This window comes from Gobio gobio (assembly GCF_949357685.1).
Source record: "Gobio gobio genome assembly, chromosome: 16".
NCBI classification, from domain to species: Eukaryota; Metazoa; Chordata; class Actinopteri; order Cypriniformes; family Gobionidae; genus Gobio; species Gobio gobio.
In genome coordinates, this window is record NC_137109.1 from 3487912 (window position 1) to 3511703 (window position 23792).

The 23792-nt window shown below is 37.8% G+C and overlaps 1 protein-coding gene across 1 annotated transcript; it reads right to left on the reverse strand.

The window, feature by feature from the left end:
• Positions 1 to 1232: 1232 nt before the first annotated feature.
• On the reverse strand, positions 1233 to 21642 carry trim105 (tripartite motif containing 105). The gene is made up of 7 exons (XM_079838387.1): positions 21511 to 21642; positions 18700 to 19006; positions 8598 to 8693; positions 8266 to 8499; positions 7948 to 7967; positions 5096 to 5202; positions 1233 to 1916 (listed from the first exon to the last, which is right to left on the reverse strand). The coding sequence occupies exons 2-7, from the start codon at positions 18970 to 18972 to the stop codon at positions 1360 to 1362; spliced, it is 1287 nt and encodes a 428-aa protein (XP_079694513.1). The 5' UTR covers positions 18973 to 19006; positions 21511 to 21642; the 3' UTR covers positions 1233 to 1359.
• Positions 21643 to 23792: the final 2150 nt, after the last annotated feature.

Consider the following 23792-nt stretch of genomic DNA (forward strand, 5'->3'; position numbering starts at 1 on the left):
CCTATGTCCCGTTTGTCTGTGTCCCATTTGCCTGTGCTCGTTTGTCTGTGTTCCGTTTGCCTATGTCCCGTTTGTCTGTGTCCCGTTTGCCTGTGCTCGTTTGCCTGTGCTCGTTTGTCTGTGTCCCGTTTGCCTATGTCCCGTTTGTCTGTGTCCCGTTTGCCTATGTCCCGTTTGTCTGTGTCCCGTTTGCCTGTGCTCGTTTGCCTGTGCTCGTTTGCCTGTGCTCGTTTGTCTGTGTCCGTTTGCCTGTGCTCGTTTACCTGTGCTCGTTTGCCTGTGTCCGTTTGCCTGTGCTCGTTTGCCTGTGTCCGTTTGCCTGTGCTCGTTTGCCTATGTCCGCTTGCCTGTGCTCGTTTGTCTGTGCTCGTTTGTCTGTGTCTGTTTGTCTGTGTCCGTTTGCCTGTGTCTGTTTGTCTGTGTCCCGTTTGCCTGTGTCCGCTTGCCTGTGCTGGTTTGCCTGTGTCCGCTTGCCTGTGCTCGTTTGTCTGTGTCCGTTTGCCTGTGTCTGTTTGTCTGTGTCCCGTTTGCCTGTGTCCCGTTTGTCTGTGTCCCGTTTGCCTGTGCTCGTTTGTCTGTGTCCCGTTTGCCTGTGTCCCGTTTGCCTGTGCTCGTTTGTCTGTGTCCCGTTTGCCTGTGTCCCGTTTGCCTGTGCTCGTTTGTCTGTGTCCCGTTTGCCTGTGTCCCGTTTGTCTGTGCTCGTTTGTCTGTGTCCCGTTTGTCTGTGTCCCGTTTGCCTGTGTCCGCTTGCCTGTGCTGGTTTGCCTGTGTCCGCTTGCCTGTGCTCGTTTGTCTGTGTCCGTTTGCCTGTGTCCCGTTTGCCTGTGCTCATTTGTCTGTGTCCCGTTTGCCTGTGTCCCGTTTGCCTGTGCTCGTTTGTCTGTGTCCCGTTTGCCTGTGTCCCGTTTGCCTGTGCTCGTTTGTCTGTGTCCCGTTTGCCTGTGTCCCGTTTGTCTGTGCTCGTTTGTCTGTGTCCCGTTTGTCTGTGTCCCGTTTGCCTGTGTCCCGTTTGCCTGTGTCCCGTTTGCCTGTGCTCGTTTCTCTTTGTCCCGTTTGCCTATGTCCCATTTGTCTGTGTACCGTTTGCCTATGTCCCGTTTGTCTGTGTCCCATTTGTCTGTGTACCGTTTGCCTATGTCCCGTTTGTCTGTGTCCCGTTTGCCTGTGTCCGTTTGCCTGTGTCCGTTTGCCTGTGCTCGTTTGCCTGTGTGATGCATGAAGTAAAGCGCATCAAATAAACTCTGTTCGTAATGATTGATTAGTCATGAGCTGCACAGCCCTAATGCATCAAAAGTGCTGATAAACGTGAAATATGGAAAACCTGTACAAATCAGAGTCTCATTACATCCTGCTCGTGTTTCACATCTCCCACTCAGAAGGGAAGTGCAGGATGCGGATGGCTTGGGCTTTCTGGCCGCGTTCACTGAGGCAGGTGCTGAAAAAGGGGAAGGCTCTTCCTCTCGGCCCACTGGAGAAGGAGTACAGCAGTGCCATGCTGTCTGCATTATAAAAAGACACTTTCCTTTCCTCACAATCCAGGAAAACCCCAATCCTGCGGGGCGAGGTGGAGACGGCCAGCGGGCTCCAGGGCTGCGTGCCGGCCGAGTACTGGCTGCCGTTCCTCAGCCGCAGGGTCCAGTACCCGTTCTCAGGACACAGCTTGACCCGGACCCGGCGGTTCACCGACTCCAGAGCCACTCCCAGGTCCCATTTAGGACTGTCACTCACACTCACCTCCCAGTAATGGCTGCCCGACTGGAAGCCCTCGGTGGCCAGGATGTTGACGCACTGGAGGAAGCGTTTGGCGTCACACGTGTAGCTGAGCATTTGGTCACTCTCGATCACTTGGGTTTTGTCCCTGGACAGCTGTAGACTGGGATGAGCCGTGTCCTCATCGAACATCAACGGTGCAGGGCCTGGGAAGAACAGACACACTCTCATGAACTCTATTTAGGGAATCAGATTCTTATTCATGACATTCAGATCCGTCAAATGGGTCTTGATTGCCTGCATTCTTCCGCTCGTGCGAGAAAACGATGTTTCCGGCGAGTAACGAGCTCAACTCGTCCTCCTAACACAAAACGCACAGCAGGAACAGTGCCACTCAAATTGCAAATCAATCTAACACTGAGTCCTCGGGTGTCTTTTCCATGTTAATCAGAGCTTTTGTCCTAACAGCTCACTGATGATCTCAGGCACGTCTGTGTTTCACAATAAAGCTTTAAAGGGGTTAGTTCACCCAAAAATGTAAATTGTGTCATTAATGACTGACCCTCATGTGGTTGGACACCCGTCAGACCTCCGTTCATCTTCAGACACAAATGAAGATATTTTAGTGTAAATCTGATGCTCTGAAAGGCCTCCATTGGCTCAATGCACTTTACACTCTCAAGACCCTTAAAAGACACTAAAGACGTCGATACAAAGTCCATCTCACTACAGCGGCTCTACAATAACTTTATGAAGACGAGAACAGTTTTTGTGCGCAAAAAAACCCTAAATAACGACTTATATAGTGATGACGATTTCAAAACACGGCCTCATGAAGCTTCGAAGCGTTATGAATCAGTGAGTCGAATCAGTGGTTCAGAGCGTTATGAATCAGTGAGTCGATTCAGCGGTTCAGAGAGTTATGAATCAGTGAGTCGAATCAGTGGTTCAGAGCGTTATGAATCAGTGAGTCGATTCAGTGGTTCAGAGCGTTATGAATCAGTGAGCCGATTCAGCGGTTCAGAGCGTTATGAATCAGTGAGTCGATTCAGCGGTTCAGAGAGTTATGAATCAGTGAGTCGAATCAGTGGTTCAGAGCGTTATGAATCAGTGAGTCGATTCAGCGGTTCAGAGCGTTATGAATCAGTGAGTCGATTCAGCGGTTCAGAGAGTTATGAATCAGTGAGTCGATTCAGCGGTTTGAATCGCCAAATTTCAGCAGTTTGACGGTTTGACACGCGATCCGAATCATGATTCGACTAAGTTATTGTAGAGCCGCTGTAGTGAGATGGACTTTGTAACTTTAGTCTTTAGTGTCTTTTAAGGGTCTTGAGAGTGTAAAGTTGAGCCAATGGAGGCCTTTCAGAGCATCAGATTTACACTAAAATATCTTCATTTGTGTCTGAAGATGAACGGAGGTCTGACGGGTGTCCAACCACATGAGGCTCAGTCATTAATGACAGAATTTTCATTTTTGGGTGAACTAACCCTTTAAATCAATTTTGTACGCAACAATTGATCATTTTGCTCAGATCCTGAAAGTGTATTACAATACAAAGATTATATTAGTCACCAAGTATGCATTTTGAACAATTTATTAAGTTGATTATGTACTGATCTATTCTGTTGCAAAAGCGAGGCAGACGTGACTCCGCCCACACTCTCTTCTGATTGGCTGTGATTTGTCACGTCTTGTGTGGACCGACAAATGACTTGTTTCTGGAGTCTTATCACATTGTGTCTGGTTCGGATACTTTTAATGAATTACTCAAACAGACTCTTGAACTGGCTTGCTGTTCAATGAATGGCTGTTGTGTTTCTTCACTGAACCTCAAGGCATTAATCATCATATTCATGTGAGGAATTATTGAAGACTTGAGCGACATATCAATGTGCTTATGCCTTCTTAATAACCTTTAGTTTCGTTTATGTCAATCATGAACCATGATTTGTAACTTTATATTGCTAGTCATATTATGCACAACCATGATTTATTCATAAATATTTTAGTGTAATTTAGAGATTCGGAAAAATCCTCAAAACCAACATTTCCTTTAATAAAATGAACCAGAATCATTGTGTGAATAATATAAAAAAAATTTATAAAAAAAAAAAAAATGCACTTCCTTACCAGACAGGCTAAAGAAATTTGTATAAAATAAAATAAAAAAAATTAAAATCACTTTCTTACCAGACAAGCTGAAGAATTTTGTCTGAGTAAAGAAAATAAATAAATTAAATTAAATTAAATTTACTTTAATTTAATAAAAAAAAAAAAAAAAAAAAATGCACTTCCTTACCAGACAGGCTAAAGAAATGTGTATAAAATAAAATAAAAAAAAATAAAAAAAATAACTTTCTTACCAGACAAGCTGAAGAATTTAGTCTGAATAAATAATAAAATAAAATAAAATAAAATAATAATAAATTAATTAATTAATAAAATAAAAAGCACCTTTTTACCAGGCAAGCTGAAGAATTTTGTCTGAATAAATTATAAAATAAAATAATAAAATAAAATAAAATAAATAAAATAAAATAAAATAAAATAAAATAAAATAAAATAAAATAAAATAAAATAAAATAAAATAAAATAAAATAAAATAAAATAAAATAAAATAAAATAAAATAAAATAAAATTTATAAATAAATTAATTAATTAATTAATTAATGAAAAAAATTAAATAAAAAGCACTTTCTTACCAGGCAAGGTGAAGAATTTTGTCAGAATAAAAAAAAAATAATAATAATAATAATAATAAAAAAATTGTAAATCAATTAAATTAATAAATTAAATAAAGAATTTTAAAAAAACCTTTAAATAAAAAGCACTTTCTTACCAGACAAGCTGAAGAATTTTGTCTGAATAAATAAATAAAACAATAAATAAAAATAAAAATAAAATAAAGCACTTTCTTACAAGACAAGCTAAGGCATTTTGTCTGGATAAAAAATAAATAAATAAAATAAAATAATAAAGCTGAACTGGTTTAAACGCTCACTCTATGAAATGGCTGTAGAATATAATGAAACAGAATCACAGTGGAATCTGCATATAGATATGTGTTATGAAATATAACAGTAACTGCAATATTAAAGTGTTTTGATAGTGATCTGTAAGTTTCTCTGTAAGTTTTTCATCATTTCCTGATGTGGGTGTAACCCTGCATTTCTGTCAGTGTGAAGGCAGCTCAATGGAGTCTAGCACGAGCCCACTGCGGCCTGAGTCCTGGGCATGTGGTGTACTGTCACTATACGCAATAACACCATCTGCTACAGCGGATAATAACCACCTCCAGCTAGACACTTCTTTAAGATAACAAATATTAAAGATCATGTAGTCACTGCTGATTAAACATATGGTGTTTAGTGGAGAAAGTATTACCTGGATTCAAATGTTGAAACATTTTTCGCCACATAGTGTACTGGAGAGGAGCGATGCGCTTGCTCCTGAAGGCATTCAGGTTGAACTTCAGCTCTTGCAGAGGCGATCTGGAGTCAATGAGACATCAGGGGTTTCATAATACACACATTAAAAGCTTTGTAGAGAAATCAGAAAAACACACAGAAGGAAGATATTCCATAAGCCACATTAATCGTACACGTCTGTTGAGTGCGTGAATGCGGTGACCAATCAGAGGTGTTTGAGTCGGACAGAACCCTCTCAATAGAAAGTAAAAACTCCATTCATGTTCTCCATAGGGAAACAATTTTTAACGATAACTCATACACTCTACTGTTTGCTGCTGGGTTGTTAATCAATGGTATTTGCTTCTGTTGAAGTCGTCAGTCGCATTATTTCAGCTTATTTTTTTTTATAATTGTGTTTTACAGCAGTATCCATGGTGAAAAACTACATTACCCATAATGCTGTACAGAGAATTCCACCAATCCGAGAGTTGAAAAGCTCTTTAGCCCCGCCCACTCCCATGAAGGACTGCGAATGAAGTAATCGAGTCAATCTCTCCGCTCTCAAAATGCTTGCATATGCATATTTTTCAACAAACTTAAAATATATTGTTTTTACATATATCTAATCAACATTTTTAAATGAGTAGGTTTATATTTCTCAATCGTTTTCAATTCGATTTCGCAGTGCTTCATGGGATTGTAGTTCTTTCCCTCACTAAAGCCATTAAGTCTTGTTCCTGGGTATTTTTGTCTGATTTTCAAATACTTTTTTGCTCAAAATCAACATTTGTAATGTTGTGATTCTTTAACAAACACTTTTTTAATCCCTATGAGAGAAATAAATGGAAATATGCTTCCAGAACCAAACCAGCACAGCTGAAAAGTGTACCTATATACCACTCCAAATTAAAATTATTAGTATAATTATTTATAATTAACTTGTTTGATTCAATACTTTTTATTTTAAATAGTTAAAATAGTTCTATAAAATAGTTGCTATAATACTGGTACTGAGAACAGTGAAATTTTACTAGTATTGCCTAGGGTTGGGAATCGAAAATGGATTCCAGATACTTAAGGTCAGGAATCGGATACTTGTTATAAAATTAAAATTTCGATTCCTCTTGTCGATTCTCTTGTGTGCATGTTAATATGACTTTAAACCATTCAAGCGCAAGAAGACCCGCTTCTTTTTGCACTTGGGACGGACAAATACACAAAAATATGTCAAACACAGCCAGTTTTGTGAACGTACACAGTTGAGAAAGTAAATGCATGTGAATCCGTATATTTGATTTGTGCGTTCGCTCTTAAAGGGACAGGCACCTAATATTCCTGCTGCCATCTCTATAATAACGTTGATCAAACTACAAAAGACAAAGCTGTGACTGAATAACTTTTTTAACTATATTTGTAAGCATATTTTATATTATATGTATAAGTATTTATAAGTATATTTTATTCCTAAAGTGCAGTTATTTTACATTTGATTACAGTTTCTGTACCTGAATCAGGGCTTGCTTTTAAATTGACAAATTTAGGAACGCATTTAGAAACTTTAAGGGCGCAGCTAACTATTTCTGCATTTATAAAACACACTGTAATAAACATATTTATGCCATACTAGGGTTATTTTAGTATCACTGACATACTATATAGTTTTTGTTATTATTTTGAATTCAATGTAATTTTTATATTTTCTGTTTTCATTTTAATTTTGGTTGAAAGTTTTAGTCATTTTGTTGTTTTTATTCCTATTAGTTTAAAAATATCTGTATAGCTTTTATTCATTTTTATTTCAGTTTTAGATTGGTACATCAGGTTAATTTCAACTAAATGAAAATAAAAGTTAAAGTTTTTTATATTTTATTTTATGCCAGTTAACATTTATTTATTTAATGGCTTTAGTTTTTGTTAACTATAATAACACTGATAATAGTAAAATCTATATATTTAATAATATGTGTCAAATAATGTTCTTAGTCTTTCCTGTGACGGGGCGTCCCAGACATTTTTGTGTGCCTAAACATGCTGGAAAACTCATGAGACTTTGCACACGCGTCAGAAGTGCTGAAAATGTACATCTGATATGGGTTTCAGAATTAAGTGTGGAAAAATGGCTCGATAGCGCCACCTACAAAATTTCAGTTTCACGTACAGGTATTAAATTTGGTACACGCATTTAACAACTCAACACCTACAAAATAGTCCCAGGAAGCAAAATCTGAAAACCAGCAGGAAGTGAGATATTTAGATTTTAATCTGCAAAATGTTATCTATTTCCAAGCCTCATACTTTAACAAACTCCTCCTACAGTTTTAATCGGATCATCGTCAAATTTGGTCAGTCTAATCTAAAGGCCTTTGTGATGTTAAATTAGGAAGATCTTGAGATTTCGCTGAAGGGCGTGACAGTGGCGGCCTGACAAAGTTCGATCTTTCGCCATGAAACAGGAAGTTGTTGTAACTCAGGCATATAATGTCCGATCCGCCCCAAACTTCTCATGTTTGATAAGAGTCCTGACCTGAAGACTCTACACGCCAATATCAGTTTGTCACAGCGCCACCTGCTGGCAGCAGGAAGTGTGGCACATCAAAGTGCCATATTTCTCCTAAATTTACCCGCTTAAACGCATGTGTATTCACTGATTTCCTGAGGCCACCGGGTTTCGGGGAAATTAGGAATCGATTAGAATCGTTGAAATGCGAACGATACCCAACTCTAGTATCTGCAGCGACTGCTTTTATTACTGGAATCCGCTTGAAGTAGGATGATTAGGTATATAAACAGCTGTGAAAGTAAAAGCAGTTTTTAATTGCTACTCACCTGGAATTCAATTCTGGAAGCTGTGGAGGAAGGAGAGCAGAACAGGTTATTTTGCTGACTCAACCACAGAAGCCGGCAAAAGCAAAACATCTGTCTGATAATTAACAGCACATGCTCAAATCACTGTAGAATTGATTTTTCTACAGTTCTGCTGTTGGGCGAAATATATATGAGACTCTACACTTCACTAATAACTCATTCTGACAACCAGACCTCTGGTTTCTTGAGCAAATATGACATTAATATTCCAAATATTAGCTCTTTGACAAATGTCTGCGCTGTGGCAGCATTACAAATGTAAGCCATCATTATAATGACCTCTACGAGTACAGACTGGTCTGTGCAGCTGGCCGTCTGTCGCAGCGTGTTGATGTTCTGCTCCACCTCTCTGATGGCCACCTGTAGGGCCTCCAGATGCCGCTCCAGCCCCTGCAGCATCGCCTCCTGCTCCCGCTTCAGCTCCTCCATCATGGCTTCCTCCTCCACCCGCAGGAAGTGATGCAGAGCCTGGAAGTCGCCGTGCACTCGCCCCTGCAGCTCGGCTCCCATTTTCTGAGGGGAGGAAATAGAGGGAGAGAGTTGTGTGATTCTCATTTTAGCAGGAAGTGTCACATTGAGATCTAATCTTTCTCTTTCAAAGATGGACGCACTCTTATTTTCTCCATCTGGTCTTCGTCCTCACGGATCATAGAGACGTAGGCCTCTTTCACGGAGCACTGCGATTCCAGACGCTCCTTTAATTGCTTCTAGAAAAGAGCAATAGATAAGAGTGTTAGATCAAATCTAAACAGTAGTTTGGTGATTGTCTCAGTCTTAGAGCATTCACTGAAACATGACAAGAAAATTGTTATCAACAATAGAGCGCAACAGTCCAAGGCTATACAGATCTATCCGTCAGAGCAGATCTAAACGGATCGTCCTCGCACCGGAGGGATTTCGATTTATCGCTCCCACGTTTCTCAACCTCTTCCACCCAGACAGCCTTAACAAAATAAAAAACAATAAAAAATAAAAAGTATAATTAAAAACTAACAATAAAACAGGGTTAAATTGAAACACATAACCAAAGTGCAAGCAGTTCGGACAAAGCACAGAGCTCATTGAGTAAATGCATAAGATAAGGTGCAATCAGTCGGACGTATAGTGGCACAGCTCATTCAGTAAATGCACAGCTAAACAGATGTGTTTTGAGTGTGGACAGATGTGCACAGATGTGTTTTGAGTGTGGACAGATGTGTTTTGAGTGTGGATTTGAAAGTGGCTACTGTTGGAGCACATCTGATCTGTTCAGGAAGCTGGTTCCAGCTACGGCTGGCATAATAGCTAAAAGCAGACTCTCCTTGCTTTGAGTGAACCCTTGGTATTTCTAACTGACTTGATCCTGATGATCTGAGTGATCTGTTGGGTTTGTATTTAATCAGCATATCTGCAATGTATTGAGGTCCTAGGTCATTGAGTGATTTATATACAAGTAATAGTTGTATATAGTTGTTTATAACTATATATACAAGTCTAGTGGAGTCCATGCCTCGACGGGTTAGCAAAAGGGGGACCAACACAATATTAGGTCATAATGTTATGCCTGATCGGTGTGTATCACTGATTCTTGAGATAAGGGTTAAAAATATTTTTATGATAAAAATAAAGAAATGTATCAAAATAAAAATACTTAAAAAGTTACATCTAAAGGAAATCTGGATACTGGATGCTTTTATCTTTAAATAACTTTTAATAATTATTTTCAATATATGCGATAAAACGCATGTAATTTAACCTGTCCTCAGCATGAGGTCACAGTGTAAAACTGCCAAATAAAGAGTGGGAAAAAGCAACAGATTAAAAAAATATACATTTAAATTTAAAGAGCTGTAATATATCAAACAACACAAAAAATAGGACACAAGTCAATGGGCCGACTCCCTGATCAGTGCCCTGACTACTGAACTAGGAGGCCGATTTGTTTTTGTTTTTGATCATGTTTCACATATTTCTTTGTTAATCATCTAAGTTTATTAGTTCAGTTCCCCTCCATCCCCGGCTTGTTTGGCAGATTTGATTAGAACCCCTAGTTCAGGTGTGTGTTCTGTCTGTTTGCCATGTATTTAAGCCCTCAGTTTCTGTCTGTTCTTTGTCAAGCTTTATTTTACGTCAATGTGATTGTACTTTTCCTTTGCGATGCTCCTGTTTATTGTTGTTATTAGTAGATTACGGACATTCTAATGATCTCTTTTTGTTGTGCGCTTTCTCTACAGCCACACAACGTGACCGGATCTCACAATAGGACACATGCAGGTCAAGCACAAATAAAATTTGTGTAATTAATGCGGTTTAAAGACAGGCTACAGATCCTTTGGATTCACATGGGGAAGATTTCTGTTGGTGCTACAGGTCACACATAATAATACTTACCATTACACTGTGTTCTGTGAGCTATTAGAGAGCCAGAATGAGACATACTGTACCACGGAAAGGAGAAAAACAATTAAATGCATGTTTAAAAATTAGTTAGTTGTCTTGTCAATCAGTTGTTGTAACCATCAGTTGGACCTTTGTCAAATCCCTCAGAATTTCAACACTGTCAGATGAAGGTTTCTGTTAATTTTGAAAGATATATTTTTTTATTTTCTTCCATTTATAGTGTTAAAATATTAACCTACATGATATTATGTCTGATTTACCTAAGAACATTGGTTATATGTTTAATATTAAAAAGGAGGGTAGTTTATTATAAGGAATTATTGCTCAAATCCTTACGCTTGCCCATTTTTCCTGCTTCTAACACATCAACTTTGAGGACAAAATGTTCACTTGCTGCCTAATATATCCCACCCACTAACAGGTGATGAAGAGATCATCAGTGTTATTCAATTCACCGGTCATAATGTTATGCCTGATTGGTGTATGTATATATATTTTGCAATAAGCTTAAAATATATTGCTTTTATAAATATAATTAACATGAGTAGTTTTATATTTCAACATCATATTTAATTCAATTATTTCTGGGACGCAGTGCTTCATGGGATTGTAGTTCCTGTAGGTACAGTTTTGTTCCTTGGGGAACTGAACCTTTAAAAAGGTACACAATTGGTCCTTAGGGTACAATTATACAATTGTTTTCCTCACTTAGAGCAGAAGCTCTTATTGAGAATTAACAGAGGTTTAGATGTTGATGTTTTATTGTTTGGTCGCCATTATGGAGATCAGTGTTTCCTTTAGTTGGCCAGTTTGACTCTTGGCTTTTTATGGGAGTTTGGAGTTTTTGATAGAATGTTAACAAAACACATAATCTGTTCAAATCTAAAGAAGCCATAAACAAAAATTGTCATGAAGAAAAATGTTTGACTAAACTCATCAAATATTAATAAATAATATTCATCAACAATACTTTCTTGCCACAGATCAGGCATTCTGAGTTCTGATTTTTAAATACATTCTAGGGGGAAAAGTTCAGACGCACACAGATATCAAGAATCAGCATATGAATCTCAACAATGGTGACATACTTAATGCTGCAATGCATGCTGGGAGCCATGAGTTTATACTGTGGTGGTTTAGTAGGGCTGGAGCTCTCTAGGACCGAACTTGCCGACCCCTGACTCACAGGTACAAAAATACAGTCTTAAGGGTCCTTAAAAGGTACAATTTTGTACTCTTTTTTTCTCGAGTGTGTTAAGTTCAGTCTTGTACCTTTTGTATTTTTGTCTGACTTTCAAAAAATGTTTTGCTTCAAATCAAAGTTTGTTTCAAAATTACTTTTATAAGTAATGTTACAATATTGTGTTTCTCTCTCTCTCTCTAAAAAAAAAGTAACTAATTGATTACTTAGTTACTTTTTATGGAAAGTAATGAGTTACATTATGTTTGTGTTACTTTGCGTCTTCAAGCCATGCAATGAATTGGGTAGGCTAGTCAGTCCAAAGGGTCCAAAAAACCCTCCAAACAAGTGATTTACTCAAGATAGGAACTACTTGTGAAAATACTGCAGGAAGCAACGCTGCTGAAAAAGTGGGCGGGCACTGTTGCACTCTATTACGTTGTGTTGTTGAATAATTGTGAGATCTCATGGGATGTAATATGATATAATTTTAAAAAAAAATAAGGACACATTTTATCCTGGCTATGCAGCTCCAAAAAGCACAAACTGATAGAGTATAAAATCAACTTCATGCATCAAAACCACCCTTTTCCTGCATGTACTTGATTTTCAAAAGTCAACGAATCTGCAATAGCTGAATGTAAAATGTTTGTCTCTGAGTAACATGCAATTTATTTAAGCCACAAAATAATCTTTATTCCGTACAATTAATGTAACGAACTACGCAAAACAAAAGCATTTCAAATGTCCTCAACACGGCAACTTTTTGGGACTTTATCTTATTCCCCGTATCCCCCAGAGTTAGATAAGTCCATACATACTATTCTCATCTCCGTGCCATAACTCTGTCTGACACACCCACTGCTAGCCTAGCTTAGCACAAAGACTTGAGGTAAACGGCTCCAGTTAGCCTAGCTTAGCACAAAGACTGGAGGTAAACGGCTCCAGCTTGCCTAGCTTAGCACAAAGACTGGAGGTAAACGGCTCCAGCTAACCTATCTTAGCACAAAGACTGGAGGTAAACGGCTCCAGCTAGCCTAGCTTAGCACAAAGACTGGAGGTAAATGGCTCCAGCTAGCCTAGCTTAGCACAAAGACTGGAGGTAAACGGCTCCAGCTAGCCTAGCTTAGCACAAAGACTGGAGGTAAATGGCTCCAGCTAACCTATCTTAGCACAAAGACTGGAGGTAAACGGCTCCAGCTAGCCTAGCTTAGCACAAAGACTGGAGGTAAATGGCTCCAGCTAGCCTACTGCTCAATAAGTGACAAGATAACGGCAACATTTTCACTGCTATATGCGGAGTGATTTGCTCGCAGCACATGAGAAGCACCGTTGTTACTTCCGTCAACAAAACCAACGTGGCTAGGTAGCTTGTAGCGAACGTGACTTCTCACTGTACAGAAGTAGCACTGCTTCGCCTTCTGAGAATATAGTTCCAAGTATGAATACGGTTAGAAGATGGTTGTTATTTGTACACGCTGTGACTATACACAACAATGATATTACACATCGCCTGAAAATAGTCCCAACCGCTCTCTGTGTAAGCAGGTTGTCACGTTGGTTATGTTGAAGGAAGTTAGCCTATTATCAGGCGCTGTGTAATATCATTGCGCCGCTGCACTCATGGGACGCTCACAGCTCTTGATTATTACGCAGGAATGAGAGTATAGTTCCTGCCATATCAGTCTAGAAAATCACAACTTTACATTTTCCATCGGTCTTAATATACAATGTAACTACACACATCACAACATGTGAATAGGAAAATGTTAGCGTTATTTATTCTCTTATTGAGCAGTAGGCTAGCTGGAGCCATTTACCTCCAGTCTTTGTGCTAAGCTAGGCTAGCTGGAGCCATTTACCTCCAGTCTTTCTGCTAAGCTAGGCTAGCTGGAGCCGTTTACCTCCAGTCTTTGTGCTAAGCTAGGCTAGCTGGAGCCATTTACCTCCAGTCTTTGTGCTAAGCTAGGCTAGCGGTGGGTGCGTCAGACAGAGTTATGGCACCGAGATGATAATGGTGTGCATGGATTTATCTAACTCTGGGGGATACGGGGAATAAGCTAAAGTCACGAAAAGTCGGCGTGTTCCTTTAAAGGGTTAGTTCACCCAAAAATGTACATTCTGTCATTAATGACTGACCCTCATGTCGTTCGACATGTATGCGTCGTGGTGCTTCATGAGTTCATGTCAAAGGCCCAGGTGGAAGACAGAAACTTGTTGAATAAAGTCGTTATTTTGATTTTTTTTTGCGCACAAAAACTATTCTCGTCTTCATAAAGTTATTGTAGAACCACTGTAGTGAGATGGACTTTGTAACTTTAGTCTTTAGTGTCTTTTAAGGCTTGAGAGTGTAAAGTGCATTGAGCCAATGGAGGCCTTTCAGAGCATCAGCTTTACACTAAAATATCTTCATTTGTGTCTGAAGATGAACGGAGGTCTGACGGGTGTCCAACCACATGAGGCTCAGTCATTAATGACACAATTTACATTTTTGGGTGAACTAACCCTTTAATAATTACCCCAAAATCAAACATAGTTCATCCCTCAGGCACGTTATCATGTCCATCCCGGTTGGGATATTAGAACTAAAAACACTGACAAAACACACTCACGGCCATCAATCACAGTGAGTGATTCACAGGCCAATCCAGCTGAACGCACATTTGTTATGCATGAACTGAGCATTCTCATTCTGCAGTCCTGATTTTAATATTTTCAATCATTTTCTATTCTTGACTGATCTTTTCTCCCCCCATAATTTTGGCACTTGAAGTGATCTTGAGTCCCTGTAGTCGTCTAATCTGACTCTCATACGCTGATGTATTATATATTATAAACTTGACAGGTGGTTTTTATTAAGTGTAGTTTGATCACTATCTTCTCAGTTGTTTAAAAGATTAAGGCGATTATCAAAGTTTGATCAAATGTTGTTTAATTTTCCAATAAAAGATTATATTTTTACATGATTTGTTACATTTAATTACCCCTTAGCAGATTTTTATATACATTGTTAGCGTTCACTCACCAGTGACTAAGTTATAAGACTAAAAATAAATAACTAAAAATAAAGCTAAAAGTAAGTTTAGTGACCGCCTACACTAGAATACAGTGAACTGGACCGCAGACAGTTGTATTTTCCCTCTTTACAGATCACTATTCCCACTGATTAGAATGGATTGGCACTCTTTATGTGCCTTTACTCACCGTCGCTCTCTCCCTCTCTCTCTCACACACACACACACACACACACACACACACACACACACACACACACACACACACACACACACACACACACACACACACACACACAGAGAGAGAGAGAGAGAGAGAGAGAGAGAGAGAGAGAGAAAGCGAGAGTCTTACATACCACAGAGAACTGACAAGCTACATGTAAATGGTGTTCTTACTTATTTTTTCCTATTAAAATGACAGCGCTCTGTTGGAATGATTATCATCTATATTTTGGGCTTTTTGCTGGCGCTCATATATCACCATGTCCATGTTTTGAGCAATGATTCAGCAAATCAGTTGGAGTGAACACAGACAACGTGATTAATATTTGTTTACCCAACAACATATCAGACCTTATCGCTTTATATTATTATTAACAGGCTTGGTATGAGTATTTAGGGGCCAAGCACCGAATGGTGCGATGCAGCATCTGGCACACAGATAGAGGACAGTCCGAACATTCACCACAGCAAATTTGGAGTCTCTAACTCTAACTTACATTTGTTAATAACTTTTGAACCGTCATGGCTAGAAACAAAATTCTTGACATTTACGGTGATGAAAATTTTCCCGCCAAGAAAACTACTTTTTCAAGCTCCTCCTAGTTGGTTTGTCAGATTTTTTTAAAATGAAAATCAAATCGGATCATCTTCAGACCATGCTGGCAAAAATGTATAAAAAGCCAATTCGAATGATACCTAACTTTCACATATTGGCTATTGTGGGCGTCAGCCATTTTGAATTTTGTCTTAAAATGCAGTATTTTAAGAACGCATTAGCAAATTGTTCCGAAACTCTGTATGTGTCATGAGGATCATGCCCTGAAGGTACTCACAAAGTATCGAAATTTCGAAAATTTATAATGGAATTTACAAAAATGCTAATAACTTTTGATTAATCTTGATAGATTCCTTGGGTCATGCCGAGAACAATGATACCAATTACGTATTTGCTTCAACTTGCTTGAACCGTGTTTACTTGAACCTGCTGTCCACCATTTTGAATTTCTTTGAAAATCTACTTTTTCTAACTCCTCCTAGACCGTTTGTCCGATTTTCACCAAAATTGTCTCAGATCATCTTCAGACCAAGCCAACAAAAATTATGAAAAGCTTTTGGATAAACCCAACTGTTCTCGAATAATGGGCGAATTAATTAGACGAAGAGCACGCCAAATTGGACGAAAGGCTACATCTCCGCAATGCTTTAGCGTATTCAGACGTTTTGACATTTAATTACCCCTTAGCAGATTTGTATATACATTGTTAGCGTTCACTCACCAGTGACTAAGTTATAAGACTAAGTTAGAAGCTAAAAATAAGTTTAGCACAGATACATGTCACTGCGTGTTGTCCTTTGACCGCCTACACTAGAATACAGTGAACTGGACCGCAGACAGTTGTATTTTCCCTCTTTACAGATCACTATTCCCACTGATTAGAATGGATTGGCACTCTTTATGTGCCTTTACTCACCGTCGCTCTCTCCCTCTCTCTCTCACACACACACACACACACACACACACAGAGAGAGAGAAAGCGAGAGTCTTACATACCACAGAGAACTGACAAGCTACATGTAAATGGTGTTCTTACTTATTTTTTCCTATTAAAATTTTGGGCTTTTTGCTGGCGCTCATATATCACCATGTCCATGTTTTGAGCAATGATTCAGCAAATCAGTTGGAGTGAACACAGACAACGTGATTAATATTTGTTTACCCAACAACATATCAGACCTTATCGCTTTATATTATTATTAACAGGCTTGGTATGAGTATTTAGGGGCCAAGCACCGAATGGTGCGATGCAGCATCTGGCACACAGATAGAGGACAGTCCGAACATTCACCACAGCAAATTTGGAGTCTCTAACTCTAACTTACATTTGTTAATAACTTTTGAACCGTCATGGCTAGAAACAAAATTCTTGACATTTACGGTGATGAAAATTTTCCCGCCAAGAAAACTACTTTTTCGAGCTCCTCCTAGTTGGTTTGTCAGATTTTTTAAAATGAAAATCAAATCGGATCATCTTCAGACCATGCTGGCAAAAATTTATCAAAAGCCAATTCGAACGATACCTAACTTTCCCATATTGGCTATTGTGGGCGTCAGCCATTTTGAATTTTGTCTTAAAATGTTACGAAACTCTGTAAGTGTCATAAGGATCATGCCCTGAAGGTACTCACAAAGTATTTTGAAAAGTTACAATGGAATTTACAAAAATGCTAATAACTTTTGATTAATCTTGATATATTTCCCTGGGTCATGTCGAGAACAATGAAACCAATTATATTTGCTTGAACTTGCTGTCCCATCTCTGTATTTCAAATGCATACAATTATGTTAAATACAGTGCAATTTTGTTTTTATGGATATTTTGATACACTTATTCTAAAACATAAAAAGGATATTGGATGATTTTCAGCAATTTTCAGTAAAGGACAAGCATTTCTTGCGATTTAGCCGACCGTCATTCAGACTCTGTCCGTTTTAATGGAGGCTTTTTCCTCCAGGGGCGTCTGAGCTTTGATTCATGCCCCGGATGATGCATTATATTTCATCACTATCTCTGTTATTTGCGTGCATTCCTTAGATTCTATTGCCATTCGATTTTATCTTAACGACAAGCCTATATGTGATACCGGGCAGGATCGACTGGAAACCCCCGGGGGAAAAAAACGATTCTTGGCCTTGAGAATCGATTTTGAATCGACCACATTTTAAAAAACGATTAATCGAAACATTAATTTTTTTGCCCAGCCCTAGTCATGAGGATCATGCCCTGAAGGTACTCACAAAGTATTGAAACTTTAATTTATAAATTTATAATGGAATTTACAAAAATGCGAATAATTTTTTGATTAATCTTGAGATTGCTTGGATCATGCCGAGAACAATGGTACCAATTACGTATTTGCTTGAACTTGCTTGAACCATATTTGGTTGAACCTGCTGTCCACCATTTTGATTTTCTTTGAACTCTGCAAGGCTTTGGCGTATTGACACCTAACTTTATATGTGTCATTGTCCGCCTACACTGACCACACCATAAAACCAGTAATTTGATAACAGCAGAAAAAGTAATAAGCAAGTTAATCATAATACAGTGATTCTATGTGTGATATTTCTGCCATTTGGACAAAGAAAAATGTCCTTGATTAATAATTGTTGCAGTGTTCTGAAGCCAGCCATGCTGGCATGTCTCATTGGTCCTTTTTGAGCTTGGCCCCGATAATTGCTGCTTGCAACTACATTTATCATTGTTAGTCTTTTTTACAGAAACACTGAAAGACCAATAATGTCTCAAGCATCACTATCAGCTCGTAATTCTCCAAGTTCTCTTTAATGTGACAAATATACCTTCATACATTTTCATTCATACATGGCTGCCCCATTTTAGCTGATTACTAAAGTTCTGTCATAAAAATGCCTGATTGACTGAAGTTATTATACTTTCAATATGTCTGCATCTTCATAAAAATGAGTGAGAATCATATCTGATTTGAAATATGAGTTTATCTGTGTGCATCAAAAGTCTGGCGAGTAAACTAAAAAATGTGTTATGCCAATTACATTGTGTGTAGAGTTCTGCTTTATTATGAAATGGTATATTATAATTCAACACAATTATAGCAAATCTTTGCCAATAAAACAAAAAGCAATCTCAGATGATACGACGTCCATTTATGGTGTGTTGGAAATTCACAAGTCACATGACATGACTACTTTAAGTCTTGTGATTTTTGAAACAAACAAAAAAATCATGACCTTTATACCTCAAAAATGAGGAAGGGCATTGTGAAGGAATTTTTATGGGGGGAAAAAAACAGAAGTTGTCATTTAATGCTGACATTGCTGATATGCTCTCTTTGTTTCTTTACTTCTCCTGATAGATGAGACTGTGAGAAGAAACTCACCTCCAGATACTTGAGCGATCCAGGCGTGTAGCTGGCCCTGACCTTCTCCACTAGACCGGCTACCAAGTAGTTGGTCTGGAAGCTTTTACTGGGAAACTCTTGCCTGCACTGAGGGCAGGACACGGGACTCCGGACAGTCTTCCAGTACGACACGATGCATTTCCTGCAGAAGTGATGCATGCAGCCCAGCATCACAGGCTCTTTGAAGAGCTCAAAGCAGATGGCACATGTCAGGTCTTCTCTGAGACTCGTCTTACTCTTGCTGTTCGCCATATGGAGCAGATCTCTAGCTGTTTCACTTTCACTTCTGGCACAGTTCGTGTAAAAACAAGAATGAAGAGTGATCACCCGGGGCCAGTTGCATGAACACAGCCACTATGTTAAGACTGTGTCTTAAAGGAACACTCCACTTTTTTTTAAACCAGGCTCATTTTCCGACTCCCCTAGAGTTAAACAGTTGAGTTTGACCGTTTTCGAATCCATTCAGCCGATCTTCGGGTCTGGCGGTAGCACTTTTAGCATAGCTTAGCATAGATCATTGAATCTGATTAGACCGTTAGCATCTCGCTCAAAAATGACCAAAGAGTTTCGATATTTTTTTAAAAACTTGACTCTTCTGTAGTTACACTGTGTACTAAGACCGACGGAAAATGAAAAGTTGTGTTTTTCTAGGCTTATATGACTAGGAACTCATTCCTGCGTAATAGTCATTACTCTTCTGTCATTTTTGAGCGAGATGCTAACAGTCTAATCAGATTCAATGATCTATGCTAGGCTTTGCTTAAAGTGCTACCGCCAGACCCGGAGATTGGCTGAATGGATTAGAAAACAGTCAAACTCAACTGTTTAACCCTAGGGGAGTCTGAAAATTAGCCTATTTTTCAAAAAATAGTGGCGTGTTCCTTTCTGACCAAATTAGCCAGTTAGCCAAGGGGTTATCAGATGAGACCGTTTGCTAAAGCTGCACGATATAGTAAAACCATTTAAAAATCATCATATAGAATAGTGCTATTGTGAAATCTCAAAGGCTGTGAATCAATTAAATAAATATATGCTTCAGGTTTTCAGGGTGAAGCGTGACGCTTTAATTGCTCACATGCATGAGGTTACGTGTTTCTCAGAGCGGCTCCGTTCACAGTAAATGCTGCTCCTCATGAACTCAGTGTCTCAGTCTCTGTGCTGTTTGTTTGGGTTTCCAATAGCGTGCATTTGTGAACGCATTTAAAGACTGACGTGCTATGCGTTTCATAGCATAGTGTTGCACTGTTATCATGTACAATGCGTGGAGCGCGTCTCAAACTACATGCGTGAGTTTGGGATGCTAATAACGTTCATCTTTCGTTCAATTTCACCTGATTATTAACGTAAATCATTTATAAACCTACGACAACACAGGAGAATATATCAATATGTTTCTAAATGCAAACTGCTCATCGCGATTTCAAAATAAAAAAATGTAAACCCATGCCGTAGCATTTCTATCGTAAATAAGTGGCAAAATATTAAAGATTAAGTAGACATTAAATGTTATTTGGCCGGTATTAAAGAGGGTTTTGAGCTGCTGTAAAGTGTAACAACAACAATCATGCCAGCGGGCGCCTCTGCAGGCATTTGTTATAATACGTAATGTACACATGTTTATGTATTTTACATTATGTATTTTAACAGTGTTGCTCAATAAAACCATTTGATTACGTGCTTTTGAACCAATTATTGCCTCACTGTTATAATGTATTTTAAGTCATTTTAAACTATTGTTCACTTAGGTCTATTTTTATTACCACAAATATTATCTATTTACTCAATTAATCATCAAAATAATCAACGATTATTCTAAATAATCATCAATGACAGCCCTAGATTAGTTAAATAATTTCAAAATGCGAGTTTTAGTTGAATAAAAAACTATTTTTACACTCATGTATTTTCGCCATTCTTAAAAATAGAGTTACAATATTGTCTCGTGAAGCCAATATTGTGTATCGTCTCGTGAATGTATTGTCACACCCCTAGTAATCAGTTTTCAGGTTCATAGGCCAGTCTACATTTCAAAAAGGTATAACCTGTCATAAAAAATATTAGATGACTTGAAAGACTAGCCTAAGCAGTTTATGCAACAGGTCACCATTTTCTTTTTTACTTCTCAGTCAGTAATGCCCTGAAACTGGTGCCAGTGCCTCTCACAAATTTGTACAATGGTTTGTCTAAATACCATAGTTCATTTAAAAACATTATGATTATGGGATCTGCATTATATACAGTGATGGCTCAGATTATAAACAGAATTCGGATATATAGGCCTATATATTAATAAGACATGATGATTTATGATTACATCACATGGTACTTCTGAAAACATGGTATGGTGCCCATGGTTAATGTTTGACGACAGTCGCAGCAAATCATTAATATGTTACCACAGGTTTAACTGTAGTCATTAAGGTATTTATGCAGAAACTATAAGGTTAATATTGTGCATTTTTGATCAGTTCAAGTGCGAACAGAAACTAATACATTTATCGATTAACTGCATATTAGACGTCTTTCACAACTGCTATAAATTTTAAACGTAAACTTACTATATATGTATACGTAAACTAACTATATTAAAGTATATTATATTATATTAAAGCAAATGCACAAACATACAGCACTATCCTGCTGTTGCGCTCGCTCGGTGTGGATGTAAACATTAGCCTGCTGTGAGTTAGCTACACGGCTAAAAACAACTACACTAATTACACGGGGGAAAAAACGATGCGTGTATTAAAAATATGCGATGTTATTGAATAAATAAACAGTATAACTTACCCTGTTAGCTTTGGTTTGGTTGTCTTTGAATCCCCAGAGAGACTGGGAAATCTCTGTATTGCAGTCAGTTCAGACTATAGTTCAGTGGTGTGTGTGAAAGTGCTTTCGGTTCACTTTATGACTGACTGACTCAGTGTGTTCCTGCTAAACACATGATGGAATAGAAACAGAGAACGAAATTAAAACTTTAAAAAGTGTATCACATCTTGAAAAAAGTTTTCTGTGTTCACCTTGCAGATAAAAACAGGTAAAATCAGATGCTTTGCTGGTTTTAGGCACTTTTTTAGGTTGGTCTTAGCTGGTCAAGCTGGGAGACTAGTTAAAATACCAACTAAAACCAGATAAACACCAGCTTGGTCAAACTGGAAGACCATATTTACCCAGCTATAAGACCAGCCAACCAGCATAGGCTGGTTTTAGCGTTTTTTTTTTCCATCAGCAAGGAAGTTAGTTCAATAGTAAGTGAATAGTCAACTTATGGCAGTGCCCTAAATGTCATTGTAACATCCCTCATGTCTTGAACAGATAGCCAAGTGCTAGTTTTTTCTATTAACAAAATTTCACACTATCATCATCACACTATTTTAGATGTATTGAAGTCACATGGAGAAGTCACAAGATCTGTATTTCAATAGCTAAAGTTTGAGTTAAAAGTCTAAGTTTGCCTATAAGGCTTGTTTTGTTGTTGTTTTTTCAGCAGTTGTTGTTTTTTTGTTTTTTAATTTAAAAAGCCCTCAAACTAGAATCATGTTTCTGAATTATCCAAATTGAAATGTTAATATTGTAATTTTTTTGTAGCTGTTGGGTAAACGAATAATCACACTGACATAATGAATACGAATTTAATTGAAAAGCTGAACGTTGTTCTCAGGACAAAAATATGCTACTCAGTATTTTTTCTTAAATGTAAGGTTTGGGTTTTAGAAAGGTCTGTGACTTTCAAAAGTCTATTTAACATGAAAAAAGTGCACTACACAGTAAAACAAAAAACAAAAACATATATATAATACACTATATCTACTCAATAAAATTGTGGCAACAGATTAAATTTGACGTGTAAGAATTGGGTTAGAATTAATCAAATTCCTTAATTCTTTTAAAGTCAACTATTTATAATGAGTACCTGCAAATAGCACTCAAAAAACTAAGTACATTTTAAACAAAAATATCAGAATAACAGACAAAGGTGTGCTATAGTAAAATATGAATTAAGAACCCTTTATTTTTAATTGCCAACATTGAAGACACCTGATAATAACTAGCAGAATCACTGAAGCAAAGAGAAGCAGAACAGACTTCATCCGCAGCTTTAGATGAAATCAACTGAAAAGACAATACATCGCGCTCATTAACCAGACTGACTTTATTTCTGTCATTCATCTACAGTTCTTATTGAGAATTAACAGAGGTTTAGATGTTGATGATTTATTGAAAATATGCATTCATTTAGATGCACTAAAAAACATTATTCAGGCCATTTGTAGATATGACACATTTCAATTCTGTTCACATCTAATTTTGTCACAGCTTAATTTAATTATGTTCAATCAACCTAATATATTTAAAACTGAAGTTACCTTAATTAATTTGTTAAAACTACCTTAATCATTTTGTTGACTTAACTAGCAGTAGCATGCTAGTTCCCAGCATGTTTTGCAAGGGACTGCATTAAGAGAGTACATTTAGGGATTAAAGTGTTATTTTATGTGTTTTTCTGTAAAGATGTTGTTAGTTACAGTGTTTTACATTCGCTAACTTAAGAGTTTAGGAAATGTGTTATAAGTATTGAAAAAATTGTCATAGCGATTGTAAAAAACTGTAATGTTAGTGTTTAATGTTCATTTGGACATTTAGAGGAGTTCCTGTAATGTTTTTGTATTTTGTGGTTAGCATTATGCTAAAGAGTGTGCTTAGACTGTGGGCACTCAGTGATCTATGCTAGTGTGACAATGTCCCAAATTAAATTGGACCAACTCAATTATTGGGGCTACTTATATTTATTGGATGGAAAACCTTCCCTCAATTAAACTGAGTTTGGCCAATGAGTTATTTATTTATTTGAGTTGTTGAGTGTTTGACTCTTGACTTTTAAGTCAGTTTGTGTTTTTTGCAACAGTGTAGGCCTATAGAACGTAAAAAGTGTGGCAACCAAAGTCTTTCATATAAATACCTTACACCAAAAATGCTGGGTTAAAAACAACCCAAGGTGGGTTGAAAATGGACAAACCCATTGCTGGGGTTGTTTTAAGCAAACATTTAACCCAACCGCTGGGTTAAAACAA

Coding starts and splice junctions, on each gene's coding strand:
- trim105 (XM_079838387.1), bottom strand. CDS start 18,972: ATGGCGAACAGCAAGAGTAAGACGAGTCTCAGAGAAGACCTGACATGT. Junction 7,968..8,265: donor ACCAGTCTGTACTCGTAGAG/GTCATTATAATG, acceptor CTTCCTCCACAG/CTTCCAGAATTGAATTCCAG. Junction 1,917..5,095: donor GTTTCAACATTTGAATCCAG/GTAATACTTTCT, acceptor TGTTCTTCCCAG/GCCCTGCACCGTTGATGTTC.